The sequence below is a fragment of the Xiphias gladius genome, chromosome 6 (genome assembly GCF_016859285.1).
Source record: "Xiphias gladius isolate SHS-SW01 ecotype Sanya breed wild chromosome 6, ASM1685928v1, whole genome shotgun sequence".
In the NCBI taxonomy this organism is placed as follows: Eukaryota; Metazoa; Chordata; class Actinopteri; order Istiophoriformes; family Xiphiidae; genus Xiphias; species Xiphias gladius.
The window spans coordinates 11,243,741-11,266,503 of record NC_053405.1 but is presented as its reverse complement, the minus strand read 5'-3'; the positions used below and the strand labels follow the sequence as shown (position 1 = coordinate 11,266,503).

The window sequence follows — 22,763 nt, the reverse complement described above, 5'->3', positions numbered from 1 at the left end:
TTTGTTTTTTTTTTTGTTTTGTTTTTGTTTGTTTTTTCCTTGTAAGTTCACTCACCCTGGCTTTTCTTTCTCATATCACTTGTTGATAAGTCCTATATTTTTCACAATCCCCTTCCACCTTGATGCAAACTGCATCTCTGCCTCTTCTACAATGAATTTCTTCCCTTATGACTGTTGAACCTTGGTGCAAAATTGCTGCTCCAGAAAGAAACCCTTTCTCTCTAATCCTAAAGGAACTGATGCCAAACTTGACCTACTCTTTATGTTTTAGATCAATGAAACATTTTACCGTAGTCGCTGAAAATATCTGGATATTTGTCACGGTCCAGGTACTCATAGAAGGAAGAAAAATAAACCACTAAAAAAGGCGCAGAAATGCACAACACTCAACCAGAAGCTGATTTTGTCTATCTAAAGTTAGATTTTTTTTCCTTACAGTCACTGAAACAAATGTATAGGACTCATTCTCTACATGTTTCCAAAGGTATTTATTCCTAAAAAAACAAAAAGTATTGATTTCGAGCCAAACTTGACTGTTGCGTTGCCAATAATGCCAATGATTTGACCTTTCATGTCATTTCTTTTCTTTCATCCTGCTGAATGACAGTCATTCACACTGACCTTGTACATACGCTATAGCTGAAACAAAATGCATGACTAAACTGACAGTCAAAACCTCTCAATGAAGGCCTTCTATAGCTCGGCAGGTTTGATTTGTGTAACATAAAGCTATCACAAAGTCTAAAGGGATGCATGTATGGGTTTCTCCTGTGTGACAGTTAACTCCTGTCAAGTGACTCTGTTACCTCCATCTCTGTATAATGCTACTTCACAAATGATAAAAGAATGTATTTCCTGTGGCAGTGTCCTAGTTTTAGCCTGTTGCCAACTGACCTGACGTTGGGAGTTCTTGGTTTCCTTCTCTCTTCTTCCTACTGGAGCATCTCACTGCGTACAAGTCGGTGTAAACAGTCGATTCTGGTACGAAAAGAGGCCGCTGTCCATCCCTTCCCTCCCCTCCGTCAGCACAACCTTTTGGCTTTCTTGAGCCAAACGGAAGCAGGTTCTGTTTTGCAAAGATGCGGGCTGGCACGCGCATTGATTGTTTGCGTGTGTGGACTTGAATCTTCTGAAGCTTCTGCATTACGCAGTCAACTGCATGACATGATAGACACGTTGAGCAGATTCTTATCCCATGTTATATACAGGACTTTGTTCTAGCTATGCTGAAGTGGAGTGTGTTTTAAGACATCACATATGATTGTTTTATGTTGTTGTTGCCTATCATGTCAGGTTCTGGACTGGGTAAAGTGTAATTCTTTTTTTTTTTTTTTTTCTGTTTTTGTGCAATGTATAGTCCACTAGTTGCTTGGCACTTTATTTGTGACTTCCTAGCTTTTGAGCAGGGACTGTTCTGCCCGATGTGAATGCTGACTGTTTCACACCAGATGTAGTATACTCCGGAGATATTTTCATGTCAAAGAAAAGATGAATTCTCTATTTTCCTTTGTAAACTATATTTTGGCTTGTCTTGTTGTTGTTTTTTTTTTGTTGTTTTTTTTTTTTATCTGTGAAGATTTTAGGAGATGCAAAACTAGAAAGGGCTTACTCTAGTGCAGCTTGCGCTCTCGTGTTGGAAAGGAACGGCGCTCCGAATGTAAAGTATTTCTCTGTTGTCACCCCCCCCTATGAAACCGAGTGCTAGCGAGTCAAAGTTCACACAGTGACACTACATTGGCCTTATTACAGTACAGAAGTTAGTTGCAGCCCAAAAAACGCTAAGGGTAACAGTTTGACTACACATACTGCCACTGACAGTCCCACTTCTTGAAATTAGCCGAACTCTAAAAAATGCAGGTTACATGTTTTGGACATGTGATTCCATCAAATTAAAACGTGTGGCGTAGTTTTCCTTTCCGGGACACCATGCTCTTCCAAATGTTTCCAGCTGCCAAAGAAATTTGGTTCGATAAATCATGGTGTGCTGGAGAAGAGCTGCTAACTGTGTTAAAGTCACAAAAGTTAGTGATTAAAAAATCAAGTGATGACCTACTATGTTACAGTAGGTGCCATTTTCACGTGTCACACAAAGTGAACAGCAACTGTAACAGCGACGAAGGTTAGAAATAAATTTAGGCAGCAAATACAACTTTGATGAAAGATAGGAAAATAAAAAAGACAGTTAATAAGGTAAAGAAATGTAACGTTTGTTCACCAGGGCTATGTCTTTACTCAATCCTGTCTTGGTTACTTCTCACATGTACAGCATGAATTTGCATTTATTGACTTTGTGTTGATTTCACTAAATATGGTGAGTGAAGCTAAACACTGAAATAAAAAACAAACTTTTAAGGCCGCCGAACGAAAACTGGAGGTCAATTTTCCAAACATGAAATAGACCGACAACCTCAAAGTATATTTTCTACGTCTCGTAAACTATTTAGTTTTTACTCATGTGCTTTTTTTAGCTTAAGACTGCACTTACTTGCATTACTTCTCAGCACAGCCTGTTTTTAGGTCGTGTTACAAGCAATGAAGCTAAATCTGGTCCCAAACTGAAAAAGCAGATGAGCGAAGGTCCTGTGTGTAAAGGTGTATTTTCAATCCCAGAACAAAAGGAAAGAGTTGCTGCTCAGTCTTGACTGCTTGTTCCCAGAGTGTTTTAGGTCTGAATAAAATGTCCCTTTAATAACATGGGGTTTTTCTTAATGACTCTACAATTCATTGAAACATGTAAAAGGCGCTGGAAAAACACAGTTTAAGTTCCACTTAAAGCTTATAGTGAGATAGCATTATATCACTGTTGTCCTGTAAGTCGTAGTAAAAGATCTGTAGTTATTTATTTGTTGCCATGTGAATCTCCTTATGTGACCATTTGTTTATAAGATGAAAGAAAAATGTCAATTAAATTGAATGTGGAAGACAGACTTTCCTCTGCACATAGTCTTGATTTGCAGAATAATGCTGATTAAAAAAAACTGTCCGGTGTCATTTTCCAACATCACAGCGTGTTGCTGTGGGCATGCATGATGTTTCGATCCTGTTGTATATTGTCTTTGCTATCGTTTCTATTTTGTAATCTGTATTTCCAAATGCAAATCCTAAAAGATTATTTTGGATATGTGCATGCTTGTGAAATGTTCAGAATGTTGATTTCCACTAAAAGCTGTTGAGTTTGAAAAAAAGTCACGTCTGTTACTTAAAGTCAAATCGTTGACATTGTTTGTAGAGCTAATATATGATAGGGATTTAGTTATATTCAATAATACATAAAACTTTTAATTTAGCCAAAGAGCGCTTTTCTAGATCCTCAGAGGCTTTACATGACAAAAATATATTATTCGTAGTAATTCAAGATAGACTTGCATTATAACCAACAATTATTTTTCCCACACTTGATGCATCTGACAATTTTCAATTTAAAGCTACCTTGCTAATATCGGTTACTTCAAAATCGCTTTTATGGTAATATTCTATTCTTATTGATCGGAGAGACTGTAAACAGTATATGTGAACATGCAGAAGTACCAGTGCAGCCATAATAAATTGTCAAATCACAGTTAGAAGACTTAAAATTCATCCAAATACTGCACATAATTTACCAAAATCCACATTTATTCACTAGTGACTGTTTAAGTTTTGCAATACTTCTTCAGAAAGTATACATTGAAAGTTATAAAAATATAGTTGATGATATTGTGTTGCAACATTATTTCAGACAAAATTCTTTAGAAAACATATCTATTGAACAATCAATTTTATATCACTTGCTCCCTCTGAGGAGTTTTTACAGCTATGACATTTCCTCTGCTCTGCCAGGAGTTTGGAGCACAGTCGATCTGTTGTGATCTTAAAACTTAAGATAATCTTGGACTTTGATCTTGAACGATTATTTTCTCTCTGAGATACAGTTGTGCATTGGACAGTGTTCCCAGAATTCCCTGGGCTTGTCTGTTGTCCCCGTTTCATCAGGCCACCAGCTGGACCTGCTGGGTTCTGTAGGTGTCAAAGTCCTCAGGAAGAGTGTCTGAAACAAGACCCGACATGAAGTGGAATCACAGTTTATTTTACAGCTTGAGCACCCAAAAGAAAAACACCTAATAAGGAGCAGAAAACCTATTCCTGGTATTTATGGCTGCATCCACAACTGTTATTTTGCATTTATATTTGGCTTTTTACAGGAAGTATAAAGAAAGTTTCCACACTCAGTTTCTTGTAAAACGGGGTAGTTAATTGTGCAGACATGTTCTTATGCCTTCTTCAATCTTTTTTATCTCATATTGGGCCATTTACTATGTAGCTTTGTAATAACTGACGTTTATGCCCCTTAAATATTGTTAACCTGTTAAAAAAATGCTGGAAAACATTAATGCTCAGTTAAAGATCTCCTTATTTTATTTAGTACTTAAACTAATGAGAGGGTTGTTGAAAACAAAAGACATATAGGTGTGAACCAGATTGTCACTGTAAAAAAAAAAAAAAGTCTGCTCATGTGGAAACGGTGAAAAAAAAATGCTGAAAGACGGGAAGAGCAGTTTCTGGCCACAGTCATGTCTCTCAAACCTGTCTGACACTTCACTCACCGTTGCAGCGATAACGCAGGTTGGCCCAGATGATGTTCTCCTGGGAGAAGCAGAAGACTCCTAGTCGGCCTCCTCTCATCGTGGCGTCTATGATAATGCCTGTGTCCGCCACCATCTGAGGACCCTCGTAGAAACGAACTCTGCGCACCGACAAAGGTAACAAAACACAGCAAAGAATTAAGTCATGATTTACATGTTGTTCTGTCTGTAAACAAGACAATTTAGAAACAGCTCAAATATGCATATAGCAGTAAGCAGTTGCTCCCAAGTACCACTCTTTGTGCTAAGCTAGGCTAAACATGTCAAAGGCCAAACTTAACCCACAGACATTAAACGGTTTAAAAATATCTCTTCTAACTTCCTGTAAACAATGGTATTTCCCCTAATGTCCTGCATAATCCTTTAAAGGTGCCATATGTAAGTTTTTGCTACATACCCAACGTTACCATTAAAAGCTGTTTACTTATCAGTCTAGAGGAAACGTTGTGATATCAGCATCAAACTTCAAGAGCTGTCTCCAGTGGTGGAAAGAAAGGCCAATGTTAACTCTTGTTTTGCTTCGATTTCTATCATTTTTTCTTCTGCTGAAGTTAGCATGCTAACCAGATTGCCCTGGCTCGTGCTGTCTCGTAATACTACTTTCCGATAGTGAGTCACTGCATCCAGTCTGCTCTCAGTCCAACATGAGAGGATGTAGAAGAAAAGGGCAGATTCTAACCCCTCGTCTTGTGAACGCAATGATTGGCTGAAGCTCTTGGCAAGTAAACAACTGTTAATGCTAACCTTGGCTATGTAGCAACAGCAAAAACTTATATATAGCCCCTTTAATTGTGTCAGTACCTGATGTAGCCGTCAGCAGGCCGATGTTGGAGGAACCAACGGTAAGAAGTCTTGTCCTTCCAGCCAACATTGCGAGAATCTTTCCACAGGAGTTTCACCTGGTCACTGGTGTCACCGGTGTGCCACAGGGCATTCCTCAGGTTCTCGCCTGGACCTGTGTTTGACTTTACAGCCTTTTTCAAAACCACAAATGACAGAGTCTGAGTCGCTGGACTTAACATGGCAGCTCTTGTATATTTGTGCATAGCTTTCGGAAGAATGGAGTATTGTCAACTTTAAACCATCATACTATACACAGAGACAATGGGTAACAGCTGGCCACTGAGGTTAAACCTAAACAAAGAGATGTGTTCCTCTAGAGCAGCCCTGTCTACGAGAAATACTGGTATTTGAGTACCAAGGCACCATTTATAAAGGCTTTATAAGCTGTAATTTTAAGAGCTTTATTGATGGTTAATAAACCAATTTAACAGTGATTTATAGATCAGTCATAAGCCATTAATAAGAACAAGTTCTCAGGTGCCAGAAGACCTGCACTGATTAGTCGATTAATCAATTAGTTGATTGACAGAAAATGAATCAGCATCTATTTTGATAACCAAACAATCAAATTAGTCAGTTAGTTTAGACTAACCTTTGCAGCACTTTTCTATACGGTGAGTGTTCAATTGGGGGAGTTGCTAGTAAAGCTAGAGCTAGCTAAAAAGACAAGAAAAGTCAAGTCATGGCTTATAATTTATCTATAAATCATTAACAAATGATTACAGCTCATAAAGCCTTTATAAACAGATTATCAGTTGTAACAGTATTTCTCATAACTGCAACAATTGATGTGTATCTAGTAATATGAATGTTAAATTAAAGGTGTCCCTGAGCTAGCGAGTACTTCTCCATCCAGTACTTCCCCAACTAAAACGTGAATGTATCTTTACCTTTTTTTTTTTTTTTTTTTTTTTTTTAGAGCTGCAAACTACCTTCAGCTGGATGCCGGGTTCTGCCACAGCTCTGAATGGGTTTGCCTGCCAGTAGATCTGCTCCACCTGCTTCCACATCACCACGTAGAAACTGGAGCTGTCCTGGTAGCCGAAGATAAATCCTGCATAGTCGTCGTCCGTTACCGTATTTACATGAAATGTCCCTTCAAAATCCACGCCACTGAAAGCAGTGTAACCTGTGGGAGAAAATGTTGCACGCATGTGTTTGTGGGTTTCTTCATGGGTCATGAGCTAGTGTTTTAAAGTATAACATATATTTTAAAGATACTTTGATCTCCATAGAAATTACCTCCTTGATATTTTGTGTTTTGGTCTGATGTTTGGGAAAAGGTTAGAAAATTGTCCTTACATGTTAAGCCAGAGATGTTACACCCAGTCTACCCATCAAATAAACATGGTCACTGCTTTTAAAAAATAGAGAAAGCTAAGAAAATGTTTTACCCATAATGATCTTAACCACCTTTTTCCATGAATTTGTGATTTAACTAAAACCAAATGTACTCTGCTAATAATTTAGTCCAAATATAGAGTACCTTGCTGTAATTGTCAGCGTTCAAAACTCAGATACATCAGTCTAATAACCACTTGCTTAAATAAGATGCTATCTTGGCATTTACCCTATATTACATTCTATATTTCAGTTACAAATGCCAAAATTTTAAGGTTTTAAAAGATATGCAGTAGGGATACTGTAAAGCACTAAAACACTTTAAACAGTTTGACATTTGTTGCCGAGAGATAGATGAGACGATTGATACCACTCTCATGTCTGTACTCTAAATATGAATCCATAGCCAGCAGCCAATTAACTTAGCTTAGCATAAAGACGGTAAACGGGGAAACAGCTAGCATGGCTCAGTCTAAAAGTAACAAAATCTGCCTACCAGCACATCTAAAGCTCACTAATTAACATGTTTGCTTGCTCTTTACCAATCTTTATGCTAAGCTAAGCTAACCAGCTGCTGACGGTAGCTTCATACATACACATGAACACACGACATTGGTATCAGTCTTCTCATCTAACTCTCGGCAAGACAGCTTAGGAGCAAATTTCCCAAAATGTCAAACTATTCCTTTAAATGGCAGATATAATGTGCTTACCAACAGCCAACCCAGGATCACTGTTCATTGTCTGAACAATCTCTCTTCCCTGCACGAACAAAAACATGGATTTAAGAGAAATTTCATCAGATTAAAAAGCATTTTGGCACGCAAAAAACAGAACAACTACCAAAAAAACCAAAGAAAAAAAACCACTTAACCTGGTTCAGCACGACCCAGTTGGGATCTATCTGTGCGTCTCCCTCTGGATCTAAAACAACGGTCTGGTACTCCCTGAAGTCAGTGAGGGTGACTTCAGCACTTTCTGGACAAACATCGATGGTGTCAACAATAGTGTCGTTGTCGAAATCCTTCTCGCATACATTACCCACACCATCGCCTGAGATGATAAATAAAAAAGAGACAAAGACTGTCTTGAGAAAAACCTTTTTCTTTGTTATTTAATAGATGTAAGAAAAATGAAAATAATACATATCTGCTTTAATATTTCAGGAATGTTACCCACCATCAGAGTCCTCCTGCAGAGGGTTGGGGATCAGACGGCAGTTATCAGGACCAGGTGGCAGCAGGTCTGGGATGCCATCATTGTCATCATCATCATCACACTCGTCTCCCTTGCCGTCTTTGTCGGTGTCGAGCTGAGAGCTGTTGATGACAGCTGGGCAGTTGTCCCGAGAGTCTTGGTGGCCATCACCGTCACTAGAGGAAAGTTTGATTCATTGGCTTGTGCATATTTTGATTTCCAGTCTGACAGCTACAGAGATACACATCCGTGATTTGACTGATTGGGTCACATAATACCTGTCTTTGTTGGTGTCACAGGGATCTCCAATCAAGTCATTATCCACATCCGTCTGAGAAAGATAATACGAGTTATTGTTGAGATGAAACTGAACAAGTTCCATGTTACCTTTGACAAAACAGAGCAGGAAGCAGCAACACAATTAACCCAGTTATGATCAAAAGAATATCTGTCGACATCTTTAAACACAATACAATGTTGATTAACCTAGTTGTTAGGATGTCTGCAAAAACAAGAATTTTAAGTTGTTCTATAAGCTAAATTCATGAATATTTGATGTTAGAGAGATATACTTTCATTTGAAGTAGTCCTCATTTGAATTTTCATGGCCCGAAGTTGCAACCACGTCCATTTCACTTCCCACTTTACTTTGCATGTTGTTTTTGTGCCGCCTTAAAATTCTAGTCTTCTGTCTGAATAGTCAAGCCAGTGCATACTTTGGGTCACCAGACTGACCAGTCAAATTGAGGCAGTCACATATTCTTGGTTGTGAGGGGACATTTTGTGTTAAAATGACTCTTACAACCGCAGAACACATGTTGAGTTTTAGTATGTAAATAGCATGGGAGTAGTGTGTAACCAGAAGAGCGTAAAAAAATAGCCTTCCGACCTGGTCGGGGTTGGGAATATAAGGGCAGCTGTCGCAGGCGTCTCCCACTTTGTCTCCATCTCGATCTTTCTGGTCAGCGTTGGGAACCCTTTTGCAGTTATCCAAGTGATTGGGGATTCCTGAGGTTAAAGTGATCATCGGTGACTGTTAAAAATCCAGCCCTGATTTTATTACACTGTAGTCGCATAGCTGCATGTATACATCCACAAAACTATCATATCTCAAATTACAGGCCTCTTTTGTGTCAATATTTGCATATATTTCCGTGACAAATAAAAAATTAAATCCTCATATTCACTTTCAGTCCATGTAGAAATTGATTAGCTGTTGTGTAATATTTACGTCGCCTATTATTAATGATTAAAATGCAGAGAAAGATTTGCATTGGGGCCCTGTTCCAACCATTACAGATTTGGGTTTTCAATAATATGAATGACCAAAATAACTCAATGACCTATATGGCATACTAACCATCCCCATCAATATCTTCATCACACTCGTCCCCAAATTTGTCTAAATCTGTGTCTTTTTGGTCGTTGTTTTTCACAGCACGGCAGTTGTCGCAGGCGTCACCAAAGTCATCCTCATCAATGTTCCTCTGATCCACGTTGGGCACCAGCACACAGTTATCCTGTAAAGAAGCTGTTTTAGTTCCTGCAAGTGAAGTGACATGAAACACATATACAGTATATGTACACAAGCTATCCTTTCATTTGTATCTCTAATAAGTCATTTTCATTTTCCATCACTGTCTTTTATGCATGGACCTGCATGTTGGGGATCCCATCCCCATCTGCATCCTCATCACAGGTGTCTCCAATTCCATCTTTGTCAGCATCTTCTTGACCAGAGTTGGGAACGGTGAGACAATTATCCTGAAAAGAAATTTGCTCAATATTAATGAAAGTAGTCTACAAGAAAGGAAAACAAAAATCAAAACAAAAATCCGGTCCAATACAGTTAATAAAAGAAGATGGCAGGCAAAAAAAGACTAAATTATCATTATCAATGTCAACAAAAGTTAACTTTATGTACTCTACAAACAATTTGTCACCAGGTACCACAACATACAGCATATATATTACCACATCTACATAAGACCTGTGCATGTGTTATTCTTTGCAAATGGTTAAATTGTGATCATGTACACTTATAGCTCTGTTTTTGTATCATGGACAGAAAGGAGGCCTGCCTTGTTACAGTTCCTCTCAGGACAGTCCAGTTTCTCGTCGGGGAAACCATCGATGTCAATGTCAGGACCGCAGAGGTAGCCATTGCCAGCCCATCCAACTCCGCACTGAGGATGGAAAATGTTTTATGAACTGTTCAGACCGTTTTTCGTTGGCCCTGTTGTGCGCTGCATACAGTATCAGATGAGCTTAAGTATTCAAACAGGCCTGTGATTTCACAATATCTGGCACAAGTGCTCAAAATTTCAAAGAGTTGTTCCAAAAATGTTTAAAAGGCTTCATGCTATGTTTTGCAGCTTTTAACAACCTCCGTTACTACTACTGTATATTTAAAGCTCTTCCTGACTGTGAAAATATGAAACCACCGTCTTTTGAAACGTGACCTGAGGACAAGTCGACTAAAGGTTTGATTTGTTCACCTGACACTCGATTGTCCCCTCTCGATGAACGATGCACTCGGCGCTGGTGTGGCAGGGGTTGGGTTGGCCATCCCCACAGGCTCTCTCAGGCTTACAGCCACGTCGCTGATCACCGACGTAGCCCATCTTACAGGGACCACACCTGAACGAGCCCTGATGATACACAGAGGCACTGACTCTGTCAGCATCAGTGCTCAAAGTTCCCACCTACACCTTTCTGGCAACAGAACCACCTGCCCTCTGATTGGACTCTGCTTTGGGATTGGATTGTCATCGTCAAATGAGCTTCAGGTGTAAAGACAGGCTCAAAATACGTACACAGTTTGGGAACTTTGAGCGCTGAGTTTTACACACAGTTTTCTGCTTTGTATTTGTACACAGATGTTCACAGAAGCGCTTCACAGATCTCAGACTCTTTTTTTTTTCAACTACAGTTTTTTTCAACTACACATGCACAAACTTGAATTTCTCATGCAGATTTATTTTACCGGTTTACAAAGGCTGGTTTACCACTTCAACCTTTGGTATTATTTGTGAGCATCACTTTACAAGCTCAAAATTTTATTGACCATAATTTGAGCCCATAGAAATTCAGGACCAAGTTCTCGCTATGTGACGTCTGCTGCAACCTACTCCACAAACAAACGAATCACAGAATCAAGAAGAAATGACTCGGATTCACTGGCCACCATTACAAGCTCCATTTTCAAATGAAGTTAAAAATAAACATAAACCAAAAACATCAAGGCAAAACGTTTGTTGATCCTTGTGGATCATAGATACTGCAGGGCTATGACTAAAGCCTGTGTTTAAGTTTGCTTTATTTTCCAAACAAAGAGCTCATAATGTGTCTTTGTTGGCAATATTTTTTTGTGCTTACTCTGCAATGCAGCAACTCCTCAGGTGTTCATCACACAGTCTGGTATGCCTCAAAATTGATAACACGCAGTCTGACACAGAGTGCAGCCAAGACTTCATTGTACCCATCGCACAGTTTGACATGTAATTAACCTGCAAGATCGCTGTCATACACAGGAAGATCAATTTAAAGTTTGTATAAGCAACATAAGCTACTGCTCATACCTGACCGAACAAGGCTGTGGTGACAACAGCGTATTGAATTTAGTAATGGCGCTTGTGATCTCGACTTTTCATTAGGAAGATTATTTCTTCTTTTAGTTTATACTGTAGTCATGTTTTTACATGTCCCCTGATAAACAGCTGAAAATTGACCTTCTCTTTGATGAGTTTTGTAATTTCAACATTCTTCCATTAGGTAACTGAATGAACACCAAATGCCTGAAAATGTCGACTAAGTCAACTCAGCACTTTGGAAACATTATACGTAGTTTGATCCTGCAAAACTCTGATGTTATAAATGTGCTGAAGTCATTTTTTCCTATGCATGGGCTATAGAGTGCTATATTAGCAGCAGATTTCCCTCAGACATTACAGTCAGTGATTTATTGCAAATCCCTCGTGTTTATACTCACCGGTGTGTTCATACAGACTGAGTTTTCCACACAGCCTCCCTTGTTGGGGCCTTCACACTCGTTGATGTCCTTGCACACCTTGATAGGTCAAACAGACAGAAAGGACATCCATTAACTTCAGTGGGCTTCCACATCGGGACTGGAACGAGAGGCGGAAAAAAAAAAAAATGTGCGGTAGAGTGAAGTCAGTCTTGTGTTGAGGGTTAAGGTGGTGGTGATACAGTCCAGTGCACTCTTTTTTGACGCACTGTATATACAGAGGAGAGTGAGTGGGTGTTGCTGATGGATGTAGAAAGGAGCTGGTGAAAGGGACGAGACAAATATGCTGAGGAAGAGGTGGAAAAATGTGTCCAACTGTATGTTTTTATCCAGAATTACCAGTGTCATAATAGGGGAGAGGTTATTCTAAGTGTTAAAAACTCCTATTAACTTAGCATTTTGATATTTATCGCCATTTTCTTTTAAATGTCTAATTGAATAGGTTGCGTAGTAATTACTGTAGGTGACTGAATCTTGAGTAATTAATCAGTCTCGATCATCTTTTTAATCTACACCTGGACACAAGTCTTCGATTATTTTTAATATAATATTGATAAGATATTGTTATTGCTATGTTTTAAACAATACTAGTAATGGTACAACTACCATCGCCACTTTGTCTGCAAATGAAATAACCACACCAATTTAGCATCTGTGGATCTGTAAAATACACTGAATTCAAGATTCACTTACTAGCTTTAGCAAAATAACTAAAGAAGGCTGTGTGATATGGTCAAAAGTTCCAGAAAAAGAATGTTATATGCGTTACATTTTATGATATGTGTTTCCCATGGTCAAGAAAAAATCTCCATGCACAGTATTTTATTAGCCTTTGTTAATTTGTTTTCTTCTTTTGTTGTATTAGTGATAGTGGATCTATTGGTTTGGAGGAGCTGAGGCGTGCGTTCGCCATTGCTGACCTGTTTGTTGGCACTGGCGTAGGCGAGGCCGACGCCCTGGACCTGGGGGCCAGTGTGCCCGGCTGGACAGGAACCACAGCGGAAACCCGGGGAGGTGTTGATGCAGCGCACACCCATGTGACACGGCATCACTGTACACTGCCAACAACAGAGACACGGAAACACACGTCAGGATGTTATCAGGGATCGATATGTGGCTCTGTTTCACACCAGTGTACCTTGATGATCATCAACTGTTTTGAGCTCTGGGTCAACAGACATGGAAGTTCATCTGTCACAAAGCTATTAAGTTTTGCACACCCACACAGAGACCTCTTCTCAGGTTCAAGTTGGGCAGGTCGTCAAACTACGCGAACCGATAAGAATTAAAGAGGTGAAACTGTCCCCTCCTATCAGGCGCAGGAAACCGAAACAGAGGGTCGAGCAGATGTCAGCCGACAACGTCACGGTTTGTACACACCCAGACAGTCCTCAGAAGTAGGGATGTGCAAAACAGTTCTTTCCAGTCTCCTGAATCACTAGAATCAGTTCATTAAACAAGATTTGTTCACTGAATCTTGAACAATGGGTTGATTCACAACAATGCGCCTTCAAATGCCCAGCACTGGATAACGTTTAACTATCCACTGCTGGATATTTAAAAGTTCCCTTGCCTAACATCAGAAATGAACGCTGGTTTTTAATGACTTTTAAGCCTTTTTAACTACATCTACGGTTCAAGTGAGCCGCTGACTATTACTCAGGGCTCCCGTTCCCTCGTAGTAGGTTCAGTGAACGAATCACTGAGTGATAGTCAGCGGTTCCCGAAGGCTGTCTCGGATCTTTTCACTGCGAGGGAATGGTGCATGTTCAGTGAACGAATCCCTGAGCATGCACCATTCTGGGACTCATATTTTGTTCTATTGCTACTTGTTTTCTAACGTTACTCGTGACGTGCCGTGCCGTGTTCCACTGTACGTGTGTTGCCGCCATGGCAAAGTAATTTCCCCCCGGGATTAATAAACTACCCACCTAGACTTGAACACACCCCATTCCTCCTACGAATTAAATGACTTGAATCACTCAGTCAGCGAGTGTATCCCTGCATCACGTTGCGCGGGTACACTCACTCACTCAGTGAGTGATCCGAGTCACTGATTCGTTCGCGACATGATTGGTTGGAGTGTGTGGGGATACGCCCGCTCCCTGCGAACAAATCACCGAACGAATCGGTGACCTGAATCACGAGTGTATCCCTGAATGTTGGCTCACGCTGAGAGCTCAGCTGAACTGGGAACTGTTCGGATCGTTTCAGGGAGTGGTTCAGTTCAGTTCGTTCACTCCAGAAGATTTGTTCTCTTGAGCAAAGAGTTCGAAAAGGACACATGACTACTCGGAAGAGGCCCGACCGGGCAATAAGTGAAAGCACGCGTGTGGTTGGACCGTGTGTGTGTGTTGTTGTGAAGGGCCACATGAAACGGCAGACAGAGGAGTCAGCTGTTGATGTAGAGAAGTGAGTAACATGATATTTGTTAAGTGTAGGGATAATAGAACACGTTTAGATTTCTGATGAAGCATACTGGCCCCTTCACCTTTTAGCTCGTTGATCTGGTTTGCCACTCTGTGAACTTAAATCATACTGTGTATTATAAGATGGTGTTATATTGTAAAAGATCATACCATACTAACCGTTTACAGTACTGTTGTGTTGTGTCATATGAAGTTCTTTATACCACAGTGAATCTTAATGTACCATGTTGTGTTATGCCGCAGCATGTCGTATCATATCTCTGCGTACCTCGTCCACATCAGCGCAGTGGGTTCCATTGCCCTGCATACCGTCAGGACAGGGTCCACACTTGATGCCCTGACGCGTCTCCATGCACCTCACCCCTGGGTGGCAGGGGTTGGGCACACAGGAGGGACGAGGCTGCACTCTCCCCATCCCTGAGGAGAGGGAGAAGATCGAGAAAATCTTCTGTTTCAACGCAGTATAGTGTCTTTTAACACAATGCTTATTTAAGTTTGTTCTGATCTCATCTTATTTGGTCTGACGGACTCTGCAGCATGTCAGCTTTATACGATGACATTAAACTCCCATCACCAATCACATCAATATGAATGCATTCTGTCGTGACAATATTCTTGTACATGAGTTGCTATGAAGGTCTTTAAAATCTGATAAAACTACGGAAAAATGGTTGCCTCAGTTCCAGGTGTTGAAGAATTCAGAAACTGATTAAAACAGTCTGAAAATATGTGGAAGCTCGCCTTCGTTATCAGCCTACAACTCTGGACAACAAACAGAGTTTTCAAATTCATTTTCAAAATGTAAGCGTGGGGAAGTAATTTCAACACGGAAATTGTGTATTTTCTGAAAATAAACAGCAGCGTGCTGAGTACTAGAGAGCGTTTCTGTTTGGCAGGTCAACTCACCACAGGCTTCACACTCCATCACTGTGTTCTTCAGGAAAACTATCTCTTTTATCTGAAAAATACAGTGTAGACATAGATTATTATTTGGTGGCAGATGCACACAGTCTTCTGTATGATTCCTCAACACAACAGGCTGGTAACAGCAACAGTAGCAAACTGAATCTGGTTCTCTGCCAAAATTTTGGTAAAGTTTTGGACACACATTTTAATAATGATATTTACCTTCTAAAATGCAACATTTTTGGTCATTTTTTTAAAAACAATTTTGGATAATTAAGGTAACTTTTGGGTTTTTAGCTTTTAGAGAAGTGGAGACGAGAACAGCGTATTCTTTATATTTAAAATGCATCTGATTTATTTATTTATTTGGCAATTGATCAGTGGTGAGTTTAACATTAAGCTCAGTCTCATTTTTATCTGCAAACACAATTATGGAGTATGAACACACACAATCTTCTGTGCAGCCCCGTTTGCGTGCAGAGACTCATGCTCAGCTGCACGTGATGGCGACGATGAGCGGGCTGAACGTGTGCCACCCGCGTAAGTGAAGGTGCTTTACCTGTACTTTCAGAAGCTCTTTGATCTCAGCCAGTGCAAGGTTAGTCATTTTAATCTGGCTGATAATTTCTCCATCTGGATTTGAAAAAGAAAAAAGAAAAAAAACATTCAGCAATATTAAATGTTTAGAAGAGAGACATTACATAACTGTTTATATGGTGATCAGCTGATTTAACCTCTAAGTTAACCAGTCTACACCTGTGCAGAGTTTCAGCTGTGAATTCAAATTTAAAATGGCTCCAGAAAAATGTCAAGTATTTTGTCCAAAATTAAGAAATGAAGTCTTTTACTGAAACGATTAAAAACTATTCTGACAGAAAATGAATCCGGTCCAACTTAAAAAAGGCATTAAAAATTCTGAATTATTCCCAAACATCAAAACAGACCAAGACATAAATATCAAGGCAGGAGCTATATTACAAGTAAAGATGATATCGGGGAGATTATGTCAAGTAAGTATTTGGACAGTGACACATTTTTTTGTTCTTCAGGCTCTGAGTTTCAGCACATTTGAAGTAAAATATTGGATACTACATGAAAGTGACAAGTCTCAGCTTTAATTTGAGCAGGTTTTAATCAATTTAGAAAGAACTGTGTAGGACACACACCCCTTTAAACACAAAGTGCCCAAAATAAGCAACCGAGTTACCGGACACTTGGCTACTAAATGTTTCTCGGGCAGCTGTGTGTCGTTCCAGCATTAGTCGGTGCACAAAAGAGCTCACACGTGGCTCAGAGTCCTCATATAGACGGGAAGCCTCAAAAACAGAAAGGTCGGGCTGCAGTTTGCAAAAACACACAAAAAGAAACCAATATAGTTCTGGAACAAAGTTCTGCAGACTGATGAAACAAAAATGAACCTGTGTGGATAAAAAAGGAACAGCTCGTGACCCAAAGCCACCGCCTCATCTGTCAAACATGGCGGTGGCTCTGTTATGGCTCGGGCATGTATGGCTGGTAAAGGAACCGGGCCACTGGCATTTATTGATGATTTCACTGCCGAGAGAAGCAGCGGGATGAATGCAGAGGTACGCGGGAGCATTCTGTGTTCAGATTCAGCCAAGTGCGTCAAAACTCACTGCACGACCTTTCTGCAGTCAGCAGGACAACGATCCTAAACATACGGCCAAAGCAGCCAGAGAGCGTTTCAGAAGAGGTGGAATATCGTCGACTGGCTGAGTCGATCACCTGATCTCAGTCTGACTGAGCTGCGTTTCGCTTGGTGAAGACCGATCTAAAAGCAGAGAGACCCCACAACAAGTGAGAGCAGAAGGAGGCTGCAGTGAAGCTCTGGGAGAGCATCACCAGGACGATGTCTGTGGGTCAAACACTTCAGGCAGTCTGTGACTGCAAAGGATTTTCAACAAAATATCAAATATGAGGATTTTGTTTGACTTCGTGTGTATCTGTCCGTTTACTTTTGAGCCCTTAAACTTTGGGCACAACTTGTTTAAAGGGCTATATCTCCGACACAGTTCTTTCTATATCGATGTAAGCCTGCACAAATTAAAGCTGAGACTTGTCACTTTAATGTAGTATCCATTGTTTTATTTCAAATTGCAAAGCTGCAGAAGCTCTTCAAAGCCTGAAGAGCAAAAAATGTATAACTATCCAAGTACTTATGGTCTTGTATGTACAGTATCCGGAGGCATCCGGATACTGTACATACAGTACACAAATTAATACATTTTCATCAAATGCCAGAACAAACTTCTGTAAAACTTTCTTCCATCTTCTCTTTTGAGGTCTTTGCACCACTTTTTCCGTGGATACTCCGTCGGCTGAACGTCTGGGACCTGGCAGCACATTGGGGAGCAAATATGGACATGCGTGGGGGGTACAACACACATGTCGTCCTCTACAAGATGATCCGCATCCTGTCTAATATCGGAGTCTGATACCTGACATTCCTCAGCCACCACAGACCTCGTTTGTATCAACAGCCCACGCATTCACTGGAATCCGAGATGTTTTGATTGCAGCTGCAAAGTTCATTTTCCAGATATGGAATGATAAAAGATTTTCTGGAAGATACTTGTTTTCAAGCTGCATGCTTACAGGACCTTAACTCTGTGGGTGCCCTTCTTTTTCTACAGTGAATATGATCTGGATTTTTGATGCGGATTATAAAATTTCAACCATCTGTCAAATATCCTGCTGTAAGCATCACAAAATGTAGAAAGGCTGAAAAGATCCGCTTCTTCTAGCTACACCAAATACCTATTTCTGTCCTATGAAAATGACCAGAAAATACTACCACGCCTTGTTCTGGTCTTAATAGCTTCATGTCCATTGGTGGTAGAGACCTCAAATATTGGCACAAAATTAATAAAACACTTTTTTTTAGGAACTTTGCACTTTTTTCCCCCGAAATCTAGGGCCTTTTAGAAAATCAATAGAGATTCAGCACAGGCTTTTAATGGTTCAGTCACACTAAGAACATGTTTCTCTTTCATCCTACAGGTTTTGGTGGGGCTAGAAACAATACTCAAAGATATTAATGGCCAAACATGGCTTCACAGATAAAGCTTTTTTTTTTTATCGTGTAAAAAGGGAAAAATATCAAGGGCCAAAGAATTATATAAAAAAATGAGAACTGAACAAAAGTATTCAGTGTCAGTGCTGCAACCACTTTACTGGATTCTGTCTGATTTGATACGGAATTACCCTTTTTGATCTCTTCTAACTCCTGTGGGAAATATCTTGCTCTTTACCTGCTAAATGCTCCACAACATCATCATTCAAAATATCAATTCAAATTTCTCTTTTATTCCACCAAAAAGAAAAAAAGAAAAAAAAACTGCAAAGATTCTCAGTTTACTTATCTTGTGGATGTCAGATTCAAAAATCCCCAATCAGGATGGGACACTGTTTGTTTTCAGGTGTAGTCCGATCCTTATGGATCCGCTTGTGCTAACTGACCCAAAGATCCCAACATCCCCCTCCATCACTTCAACCCCGACCCCTAACCCCGGGGGGAGCCGTACGAGGGCAGAAATCTCCTCAGCGTGAAGCGCAGGAAATGTGTTCTTCTCATTAGTAGCAACTCTGTTTACTAAATGAATTCCACAGCAGAGAGAAAAGATACTGGAAATAAATCTTTCTCACTGCTAATAGAAAGGTTGGTGGGATTTTTTTTATTCTCCAACAGGAAGCTCACAGTGATTGTTTTTCCTCATTGTGTGTAAGTACTTTTGTGTCCTCAAAGTTTTGCAGAGAATACCCAGACTCTGGAGTCCTCTGAGTTATTTTAATACCTTGACAAGTCAATTTGTGTCTCCACGACAAGTCAGATACTTGATGAGGTGCTAATTTAAAAATAAAAAAATAAGCAAATACCTTTTTTGTAAACAAAAATGTAGCTTAATTTTGATCAATTTAAAGGATGTGTTCAGACCTTTGTAGCATGCCATTTTCCCTGTGAGAAGAATCAGTTCCCTTTTTATGTGTTTATGTTTGCAGTCATCAATTGTCTTGTATAGTCATCTGTCTTTTAATGTTTTTTATGCTGTGTAGTGAAATGAGGACAACACATTTCCTAACTAGCAAAACCTATGAAAAACAAGAACTGAAAAATGTAAAACAGAGGAGTTTGGCTCACCTCTCTGTCCTTCTGCGACGTGTCCGCCCATGCAGAGCGCGCAGGTGAGCACCAGAAACCCCAGCATGGTTTTGTCTCTGCTACTCTTCAGGTACGGCAGCTTGGTCTCTTCTCTCTCTCCTTCCTTGAGCTCAGTATCGGTGCCCCTCGTGCAAACCTGGTTCCAGCATAGTTTTAGTCTTTCCTCCTCTGCCTTGGTTTTATACCAACCCCCCACCACCACCACCCACCCACCCACACCCCCACTCCCTGTCTTACATCCCCAACCGCAGTCCTGCAAATTACTTGGTCGGAAAATCCAAGAGACGAGGTTAGGGATTTGATTGCACAACATGATTTATTCCCACATACAAATCAAAGTGTTTTTTTTTTTTTGTGGGTTAATTTGTTTTCAGACTTTTTGGACAAACTGGCCTTCTGGAAAACTGCAGCGTCAATACAGCTGCAGCCTGCGGTGTGCACAGTAAAATGATACATAAATAGAGGGCGTCATATATACATATATATATACATATACATATATATGTGTATATATATATATATATATATATATATATCTGTGTATATATTGAACTATAGAAAGTAATGGGATTAGCAGATGTTGGTTACATTCCTTGCTCTGGCCCAGATCACTTTGACAACCTCTCACCACCTCCGCTCTCTCCATCCTCGCCTGCTCGCTGCCTTGCCCAAAGGAGCAGGGAAAATCTCATTCTGGGCCTCGCTGGAAAAATAAACACAACAGCTCGTTGCTCGTCGTCATGCTGGAGAATTGGGCACCTTCCTTTGTGTGGAGTGGAAGAAATTATACAGCCTCTCTGAGATCTCCTTTCTCATCTTTAAACTGTTATCAACCGGAAATGGATGTTTAATTGAACTATAATTGGTCCATTAAAATGTTTTATCAAAGAATGGAAGGAACCATTATTTAATTAAAATCCCTTGACATAAAGTTTTACCCTTCTTAAAATCATCTTATTCCACTCTGCAGTGTTCAAATGTAAAGTACATTTACATTTTTATTAACTAATTTCAGGTATCTGCACTTTACTTGATACCTTCTTTATACATTATACCTTCTAATCGGATATTCTACTTTTTAGTCCGCTACAATTTTTTTTATAGCTTTAGTCACTCTTTACTTTATAAATTAATATTTTACATACAAAACACACAAAGACCTTTAAAATTATGAAGCTTTACCGTAAATACAAATACAATACAAAAATAGGAGATTATGCAGTAGGCCAATTAATTGATTAGTTGGTCTGTCAATTATCAGAAAATGAATCAGTTAAAGTTTTGATGAGTGATTTTGAGAAGGGATTCATTTTAAGTCATTTTTCATGCAAACATCACAAACATTTCATGGTTTCAGCTTCTCAAATGTGACGGTTTGCTGCTTTTCTTTGTCTTAAATTATAGTTAATTATGTCGTTTTGACATTTAGAGTGTTGGTCGGACCAAACAACACATCTGAACACGTCACTTTGAACTCTGGGTAATTGTGACGGATCTTGCTCACGTTTTGCAAACCTTTTGTATTGCTTGCTGTATACTGTTTAACTGATGCTTCAGAGGTCCGTAACTGAGCTCCGTCAGTGCTACAAATGTAACCTGAAAATGCAGTGAACAGATCTTTTGACTCCCTGATCTGCTGTCAGGAATGTTAAGGTCAAAGGTCGAGTGTAACAACCTCCTGAAAAGCCCATTAGCGATGCTTTATGGCCTGTGCTGCAAAAGTTTGTCAACACGGCGGGGGGCTTCCGAGTTTCTCAGGACATGACCTCAGATTGACCCTCAGACCTTTCCTGTCGCCTCCCAGCAGCCTCGGAAGAACATAACACAGAGTTTATGAAGACATGCTCCTGACTGCTGCCTGACTCCTGGACCAGTGTGTACGAAGCCACTCAGAATAAAATGCTGGCTGTAAAAACCGAGTCCAAAGTGTTAGAAATTGGCCTCAGCTCCAAAAGAATCCAAGAGACCTCCAGAGTGAGAGTTTCCTAACCCCGGTAGGTGTAACCGGCAGAAGGCACAGAGAAAGAGCTTCACACTGTCTAACAAAGAGATATTTTGGAAATGCATGGTGACAAGTTAATAGAGACAAGGTCTGCCACAACAGTCACGATAGCCACACAACATTAAAAAGTAACACGATCGACTCAGCACGAATTCAGTGAAATACTCAGATTGGTCTGATTCTATGTTTTGGTGCATTTGAAAGAGCAGCTCTAAACCAGCTGTCTAATGTCAGTCAATTTGCTCAAATACTTTACTTTTGAGGTACCACTACTTTACTTGAGTATTTCCGGTTTATGCTACTTTATACTTTTCCTCATTATCTTTCACAAAACATCTTAATCTTCTACAACATGATGCATTATTCAAAATCTCCCTCTTATCAAGTCATTTTAGTCTGGAATTAAGTGCCTTATTCTTTCCCACTTAAAGATACATACAGTCACTGAAATGTTCCGCGTGAACTGCAAAATAAGTAATGATGATTTTACAGGACCCAAAGAGAAAGTACAGTAGTACAGTAGTTAAAATCAGCTCTACTTCAACCAACAACAAAAATGCTGCTCACATAATTCAGTGCATCAGTTATAAACCTAAAATATACTATATGTAGCACTCTGAAAGGGCACTTTTACCTTTTCTACTTTAAGTTTATTTTACTGATACCTCTGTATTTTAAATGCATGTCTTCTACTTGTACAGTGTATTTTGACAATTAAAACTTTTGCCAAAGCACCTGAATATTTCTTCCATCCAGGGTATAAATGCCTCAGTTTAAGGTCAAGGCCCTGTAAACGTGAGTGTGTGTGTGTGTGTGTATATATATATATATACACATACACACATATATATGTGTATGTGTATGTGAGTGTGTGTGTGTGTGTGTGTGTGTGTGTGTGTGTGTGTGTGTGTGTATGTGTGTATTAGAAATTTTGTACATAACAGCCCATAACATTTCACTGAAGTTACTCCAAATCCTTTTTTATCTAGTTATACTACTACTTTGATTAAACATCTAAATGCTTTTGATGTACTTCTGTAATATGTAATGGCCTAATACAAACTGCTGACTCTAAAACTGGACCTAAAGTAGAGACAAAGATGATAAAATTATATCAAGAACACTGGTTTTAAACATTTACAGTCAATGGATAGGGACCATAAAAATGAATGTCATTAAGAGAAGGAAATTGAAAACCATCAGGACACAGTGT

The 22,763-nt window shown here is 39.7% G+C and overlaps 1 protein-coding gene across 1 annotated transcript; it reads right to left on the bottom strand.

Moving 5' to 3' along the window:
- Window positions 1–3,627: 3,627 nt before the first annotated feature.
- On the bottom strand, window positions 3,628–19,861 carry LOC120790718 (cartilage oligomeric matrix protein). Its single transcript, XM_040128534.1, has 19 exons — window positions 19,528–19,861; window positions 15,928–16,001; window positions 15,369–15,420; window positions 14,731–14,879; window positions 12,954–13,091; window positions 11,995–12,072; window positions 10,502–10,654; window positions 10,085–10,189; window positions 9,660–9,767; window positions 9,364–9,523; window positions 8,893–9,011; window positions 8,282–8,334; window positions 7,986–8,179; window positions 7,681–7,859; window positions 7,520–7,568; window positions 6,398–6,594; window positions 5,424–5,596; window positions 4,584–4,723; window positions 3,628–4,027 (listed from the first exon to the last, which is right to left on the bottom strand). Exons 1-19 carry the CDS (start codon window positions 19,859–19,861, stop codon window positions 3,969–3,971), a joined length of 2,514 nt encoding a protein of 837 aa, XP_039984468.1. The 3' UTR covers window positions 3,628–3,968.
- Window positions 19,862–22,763: the final 2,902 nt, after the last annotated feature.